General features: G+C 52.1%; 3 protein-coding genes across 3 annotated transcripts; 1 reads left to right on the top strand and 2 right to left on the bottom strand.

The window, feature by feature from the left end:
• Positions 1-99: 99 nt before the first annotated feature.
• LOC138955518 (adhesive plaque matrix protein-like) lies at positions 100-1,395 on the bottom strand. Its single transcript, XM_070327106.1, has one exon. It carries the CDS (start codon positions 1,393-1,395, stop codon positions 100-102), a length of 1,296 nt encoding a protein of 431 aa, XP_070183207.1.
• Positions 1,392-3,313, bottom strand: LOC138955517 (adhesive plaque matrix protein-like). Its single transcript, XM_070327104.1, has 2 exons — positions 3,262-3,313; positions 1,392-2,839 (listed from the first exon to the last, which is right to left on the bottom strand). Exons 1-2 carry the CDS (start codon positions 3,311-3,313, stop codon positions 1,392-1,394), a joined length of 1,500 nt encoding a protein of 499 aa, XP_070183205.1.
• Positions 3,314-5,024: 1,711 nt separating this feature from the next.
• Positions 5,025-7,077, top strand: LOC138955516 (cholecystokinin receptor type A-like). Its single transcript, XM_070327103.1, has 2 exons — positions 5,025-5,483; positions 7,006-7,077. Exons 1-2 carry the CDS (start codon positions 5,025-5,027, stop codon positions 7,075-7,077), a joined length of 531 nt encoding a protein of 176 aa, XP_070183204.1.
• Positions 7,078-7,500: the final 423 nt, after the last annotated feature.

Below are 7,500 nucleotides of genomic sequence, written 5' to 3'. Positions count from 1 at the left end.
TGGATAGCAGGGTCTCTTGGTGACGCCTTCCTGATGGATAGCTGGGTCTCTTGGTGACGCCTTCCTCGTGGGTAGCTGGGTCTCTTGGTGACGCCTTCCTCATGGGTAGCTGGGTCTCTTGGTGACGCCTTCCTCATGGGTAGCTGGGTCTCTTGGTGACGCCTTCCTCATGGGTAGCTGGGTCTCTTGGTGACGCCTTCCTGATGGATAGCTGGGTCTCTTGGTGACGCCTTCCTGGTGGATAGCTGGGTCTCTTCGCGACGCCTTCCTGATGGATAGCTGGGTCTCTTGGTGACGCCTTCCTGATGGATAGCTGGGTCTCTTGGTGACGCCTTCCTGATGGATAGCTGGGTCTCTTGGTGACGCCTTCCTGATGGATAGCTGGGTCTCTTGGTGACGCCTTCCTGGTGGATAGCTGGGTCTCTTGGTGACGCCTTCCTGATGGATAGGTGGGTCTCTTGGTGACGCCTTCCTGATGGGTAGCTGGGTCTCTTGGTGACGCCTTCCTGATGGGTAGCTGGGTCTCTTGGTGACGCCTTCCTGATGGATAGCTGGGTCTCTTGGTGACGCCTTCCTGGTGGATAGCTGGGTCTCTTGGTGACGCCTTCCTGATGGATAGCTGGGTCTCTTGGTGACGCCTTCCTGATGGATAGCTGGGTCTCTTGGTGACGCCTTCCTGATGGATAGCTGGGTCTCTTGGTGACGCCTTCCTGATGGATAGATGGGTCTCTTGGTGACGCCTTCCTGGTGGATAGCTGGGTCTCTTCGTGACGCCTTCCTGATGGATAGCTGGGTCTCTTCGTGACGCCTTCCTGATGGATAGCTGGGTCTCTTGGTGACGCCTTCCTGATGGATAGCTGGGTCTCTTGGTGACGCCTTCCTGATGGATAGCTGGGTCTCTTGGTGACGCCTTCCTGATGGATAGCTGGGTCTCTTGGTGACGCCTTCCTGATGGATAGCTGGGTCTCTTGGTGACGCCTTCCTGATGGATAGCTGGGTCTCTTGGTGACGCCTTCCTGATGGATAGCTGGGTCTCTTGGTGACGCCTTCCTGATGGATAGCTGGGTCTCTTGGTGACGCCTTCCTGGTGGATAGCTGGGTCTCTTGGTGACGCCTTCCTGATGGATAGCTGGGTCTCTTCGTGACGCCTTCCTGATGGATAGCTGGGTCTCTTGGTGACGCCTTCCTCATGGATAGCTGGGTCTCTTGGTGACGCCTTCCTGATGGGTAGCTGGGTCTCTTGGTGACGCCTTCCTGATGGATAGCTGGGTCTCTTGGTGACGCCTTCCTCATGGATAGCTGGGTCTCTTGGTGACGCCTTCCTCGTGGGTAGCTGGGTCTCTTGGTGACGCCTTCCTCATGGGTAGCTGGGTCTCTTGGTGACGCCTTCCTCATGGGTAGCTGGGTCTCTTGGTGACGCCTTCCTCATGGGTAGCTGGGTCTCTTGGTGACGCCTTCCTGATGGATAGCTGGGTCTCTTGGTGACGCCTTCCTGGTGGATAGCTGGGTCTCTTCGCGACGCCTTCCTGATGGATAGCTGGGTCTCTTGGTGACGCCTTCCTGATGGATAGCTGGGTCTCTTGGTGACGCCTTCCTGATGGATAGCTGGGTCTCTTGGTGACGCCTTCCTGATGGATAGCTGGGTCTCTAGGTGACGCCTTCCTGGTGGATAGCTGGGTCTCTTGGTGACGCCTTCCTGATGGATAGGTGGGTCTCTTGGTGACGCCTTCCTGATGGGTAGCTGGGTCTCTTGGTGACGCCTTCCTCATGGGTAGCTGGGTCTCTTGGTGACGCCTTCCTGATGGATAGCTGGGTCTCTTGGTGACGCCTTCCTGGTGGATAGCTGGGTCTCTTGGTGACGCCTTCCTGATGGATAGCTGGGTCTCTTGGTGACGCCTTCCTGATGGATAGCTGGGTCTCTTGGTGACGCCTTCCTGATGGATAGCTGGGTCTCTTGGTGACGCCTTCCTGATGGATAGCTGGGTCTCTTGGTGACGCCTTCCTGATGGATAGCTGGGTCTCTTGGTGACGCCTTCCTGATGGATAGCTGGGTCTCTTGGTGACGCCTTCCTGATGGATAGCTGGGTCTCTTGGTGACGCCTTCCTGGTGGATAGCTGGGTCTCTTCGTGACGCCTTCCTGATGGATAGCTGGGTCTCTTCGTGACGCCTTCCTGATGGATAGCTGGGTCTCTTGGTGACGCCTTCCTGATGGATAGCTGGGTCTCTTGGTGACGCCTTCCTCGTGGATAGCTGGGTCTCTTGGTGACGCCTTCCTGATGGATAGCTGGGTCTCTTGGTGACGCCTTCCTGATGGATAGCTGGGTCTCTTGGTGACGCCTTCCTGATGGATAGCTGGGTCTCTTGGTGACGCCTTCCTGATGGATAGCTGGGTCTCTTGGTGACGCCTTCCTGATGGATAGCTGGGTCTCTTGGTGACGCCTTCCTGGTGGATAGCTGGGTCTCTTGGTGACGCCTTCCTGATGGATAGCTGGGTCTCTTGGTGACGCCTTCCTGATGGGTAGCTGGGTCTCTTGGTGACGCCTTCCTGATGGATAGCTGGGTCTCTTGGTGACGCCTTCCTGATGGATAGCTGGGTCTCTTGGTGACGCCTTCCTGATGGATAGCTGGGTCTCTTGGTGACGCCTTCCTGGTGGATAGCTGGGTCTCTTGGTGACGCCTTCCTGATGGATAGCTGGGTCTCTTGGTGACGCCTTCCTGATGGGTAGCTGGGTCTCTTGGTGACGCCTTCCTGATGGATAGCTGGGTCTCTTGGTGACGCCTTCCTGATGGGTAGCTGGGTCTCTTGGTGACGCCTTCCTGATGGGTAGCTGGGTCTCCCTGGTAGCACTGACTACATTATTGAACCTTTACTTGCACATTTAGGTGGCGACCTTTTCATACGTTGGCTGTCCCCACCCTTTGGGAAATTCGAAAGCCGTGCAGGCGACAGTTATCACCACACTGCATTGTGGGAAAGACGGAAGTGAAAGTGTTGGCCGCATACATGGGATGGTGGACACGAGAAAGTGCCGATCTGGGTTGGACCCTAGCTATACTTCGTAGAGGTTAAATTCACAAATAAAAAAAACCAGTTTTTATTAATCCGACCCCGCTGCTTTTCCCAAACCGTCTGTAACTGTCTCGTACATATGGGCACTACAGTAGCGGGGGGTGCATCAACAGGAAATGATTGTTCGCTGACTTGTATCGGACAGCTAGCAGTCTCACGCTGACTTGTATCGGACAGCTACCAGTCTCACATGGCCACATAAGAGGAGCAATAGAGCTGCACGGCTGTTCACAGGTCTTCATTTCTGCTACTCTAGCTGCAGGCTATTTTTAGCACCCATCCTTTCCCCACAGCAGAGACAACACAGCAGCCAGTAGCTCTCTCAGTGCTATGCGCTGAGAAGGCCAATCTCCCAGTATAGCGCGGACACAGTTGGCTTTAACAGGCAAGCGAGCTTTACAGTGTGCCAGATGCAGCTGTTGGTAGCCTAATCATTCTCTCAGCTGGGCTATTTTTAACTCACACTAAAACACAAGCTAGGAACTGAATTTAAAAGCTTTCATTCTAACCAGAAAACAATGTGCCAATTGATGTTCTCAGTTACTCGGACATTTGACTATGACACTCTTTGTCTCGTGTTCAAACAAGGCGAACAGTGGAGAGAAAATAATTTAAAAGCTGTCACTCTAACCAGCAGACAATGCGACAGTGTCAAATGCTTTTCTCAGTTTCTCATCAATGCTCATATAATACTCTTATCCCCAAAGGGACATTCGACCGACACCAACTTTGAAAAGTTCTTTGGCTTCCTTGTAAATGGACGTTCTCTGCGACCTGCAGAGAGTTTGAACCAACACAAAATAAACACGCTTGAACTGAGCGCTTGGACAACTTGACAGACCATAAATCACTGTGAAGTCTTGTCTGGGGGGAAGGGCACTGGTTGAAATGGGGAAAGTGCTTTGAGCTAAACCTGCCAGCATCTCGCTATGTGTCACTTGTCTGTCTGTCTGTCTGCCTGTCTGTCTGTCTGTTTGTCTGTCTGTCTGTCTGTCTCTGTCTGTCTCTGTCTGTCTCTGTCTCTCTCTCTCTCTCTCTCTCTCTCTCTCTCTCTCTCTCTCTCTCTCTCTCTCTCTCTCTCTCTGTCTCTCATTCTCTTTCGTTTTCTCCTTTATTTACACACGTTAACATCAGTGATGCACTGGGACTTTGAAAGGCTGTGAAGTGATCGAACTAATCATTGAATGCTGGTTTCCGCAGTCCCAAACAAGTCGGGTCCTCCACGTTGTACAGAAGAAGCCGTTTTTAGTGTACACATTTTCTGCGTTGCAATGGTTGTCCGCAAATTGTTAGAGAGCCTCACAGATAGAAGAACAAAAAGAATTAAAACCATTGTCGTCAATAAAACGATTTCAGTTTGTTGAGCTGATTCTGAATTTGAACTCCAAGCGGTCCAGTTCAAAGCACACTAAAAGAGCCCACCGCCACGCAGCATTGCAACTCTGATGAGACTGCCGCGCGTTCCATACCGTGACACTGGCACATTCCTTATTCTTGGAACTGTTTGTGTGTGTGGCGATATACATAGCTGTTAGTCTGGACGTCAGAAGGTAGCTATTGAAAAAAGAAATGTACTGTTGGAAATGCCAATTGTTGCCTCCCCTCAGTTGGGGGTCCCCTGTAGGGGACATGACGAAGGGGTTTTGTATAAAGCTTTTGCTTTTCTTATTGGTTGATTGTCTGAACAAAGCAACAACAGCAAAATAACAACAAAAGAGAACGCATAAAGAAAGGAAAAAGAGAGAGAGGGCAGGGAGACAGACAAAGAGACAGAGAGAATAACAGAGACAAAGAGACACAGAGAGAATGGCACTCGGGGGGCATATCGACTTTTGTTTCATATTTATTGACCAAGGCCGAAGGCCGCGGTCAATAAATATGAAATTATGCTCCCCCTCGGACCGACAAAAAAGCTAGTCCGTCAACAACCCATCAAACATCTTATGATGTCTAATGTCGTATGTTGTCTCTCCCCCAGGCATAGAGAAGCTGCGGCGTGAGGTGGAGAACCTGACGAGCATGAGCCAGGACGAGCAGGCCTTGGACCACCCCGTGACGGGCGAGATGATCGCGCTGCTCCTTGTACTCTCCCTCTTCACCATCGTCGGCTCCGTGGGCAACGGCCTCGTGCTGTTCGTCTTCAGCCGCGTGCGGGACAAGACGACTGCCCAGCTGTTCATGCTGGCCCTGGCCCTGATCGACCTGTTCACCTGCATGGTCATCATCCCCTTCACCATGTTCGTGGAATACACGCGCTACGACATCAAGTACGACTTCCTGTGCAAGCTGTACCAGTTCCTCATTACGTGCAAGGTGCCGCTGTCGGCCTTCATCATGGTGGCCATAGGCTTTGACCGCTACTTCTGTATCTGCCACCCGCTCAGGAAGATCATCACGCCTTGGAGAACTAAGGTGGGTGGCTGTCTGGCTGGCTGTCTGGCTGGCTGGCTGGCTGGCTGGCTGGATATATGTTTGTATCTGTGTGTCTGGCTGGCTGGATATATGTTTGTTTCTGTCTGTCTGGCTTGCTGGCTGGCAATAATGTTTGTCTGGCTAGCTGGCTGGCTGGATATATGTTTGTATCTGTTTGGCTGGCTGGCTGGTTGGCGGGCTGGCTAGCTGGTTGGCTGGCTATATGTTTGTATCTGTTTGTCTGGTTGTCAGTATATCTGTATGTATGTATGTCTCTCTGTCATTGGGTTGGTCTGTCCCTGAATCTCTCCGTGTTTCTGTCTGTCGGTCCGTCTAGTGGCTGACTGGCTTCATTTCTGGTTTGCAGTTGGTCTGCTTGTCTCTCTGTCTGTCTGTCTGTATGTATGTATGTATGTCTGTCTGTGTCTGTCTGTATGTCTGTCTGTCAGCCTGTCTGTCTGTCTGTCTGCCTGTTTGTCTGTCTGTCTGTCTGTCTCTCTCTGTATGTCAGCGTCTCTCCGTCTGTCTGTCTGTGTGGGACTGTTCTCTCTGTCTGCCACTTGAGGAAAGTGCACCACGTCTTTGAGGACTACAGTTGGTGTCTGTCTGTCTGTGTGGGACTGTTCTCTCTGTCTGCCACTTGAGGAAAGTGCACCACGTCTTTGAGGACTACAGTTGGTGTCTGTCTGTCTGCCTCCCGCTTACAATAGTGACAGCCATTTCGTCGCTCGGCCAGACAAACTGACACTCGGCCAGACAAACTGACACTCGGCCAGACAAACTGACACTCGGCCAGACAAACTGACACTCGGCCAGACAAACTGACACTCGGCCAGACAAACTGACACTCGGCCAGACAAACTGACACTCGGCCAGACAAACTGACACTCGGCCAGACAAACTGACACTCGGCCAGACAAACTGACACTCGGCCAGACAAACTGACACTCGGCCAGACAAACTGACACTCGGCCAGACAAACTGACACTCGGCCAGACAAACTGACACTCGGCCAGACAAACTGACACTCGGCCAGACAAACTGACACTCGGCCAGACAAACTGACACTCGGCCAGACAAACTGACACTCGGCCAGACAAACTGACACTCGGCCAGACAAACTGACACTCGGCCAGACAAACTGACACTCGGCCAGACAAACTGACACTCGGCCAGACAAACTGACACTCGGCCAGACAAACTGACACTCGGCCAGACAAACTGACACTCGGCCAGACAAACTGACACTCGGCCAGACAAACTGACACTCGGCCAGACAAACTGACACTCGGCCAGACAAACTGACACTCGGCCAGACAAACTGACACTCGGCCAGACAAACTGACACTCGGCCAGACAAACTGACACTCGGCCAGACAAACTGACACTCGGCCAGACAAACTGACACTCGGCCAGACAAACTGACACTCGGCCAGACAAACTGACACAATGACAAAACCAAACAACGCAGTAAGAAAACAGGACACTCAGACGCCAGCACAAGTACTGCCTGCTTCATTAGGCGGCCGATCCCAACGTCTACCATCCTTCCAGCTCGTCAGGCTGGACGCACGCTTTGTGTGACCCTACTTAGAGTCGCTAGTCGGACACTACCCTAGTCAACACCGGAAGTTAATGAAAGAGGGAGAACTTCAATGGCAAATGAAGAAAGGGAGAGAGAAAGGTACGGATCGATCCAGTATGTGCTTTGACCAATGCCAATCAGTCGTTTGTTCTTAGCGTGTGGCTGCTTTTTATATTTAGTCAAGTTTTGACTAAATATTTTAACATCGAGGGGGAATCGAAACGAGGGTCGTGGTGTATGTGCGTGTGTGTGTGTGCGTGTGTGTGTGTGTGTCTGTGTGTGTGTGTGTGTGTGTGTGTGTGTGTGTGTGTGTCTGTCTGTGTGTCTGTCTGTGCGTGTGTACGTGTGTGTGTGTGTGTAGAGCGATTCAGACTAAACTACTGGACCGATCTTTATGACATTTTACATGAGAGTTCCTGGGAGTGATATCCC

The sequence above is a fragment of the Littorina saxatilis genome, unplaced genomic scaffold, assembly GCF_037325665.1.
Source record: "Littorina saxatilis isolate snail1 unplaced genomic scaffold, US_GU_Lsax_2.0 scaffold_627, whole genome shotgun sequence".
NCBI lineage: Eukaryota > Metazoa > Mollusca > Gastropoda > Littorinimorpha > Littorinidae > Littorina > Littorina saxatilis.
Note: the sequence above shows the minus strand (reverse complement) of the source record. Positions and strands in the feature narration are given on the sequence as shown.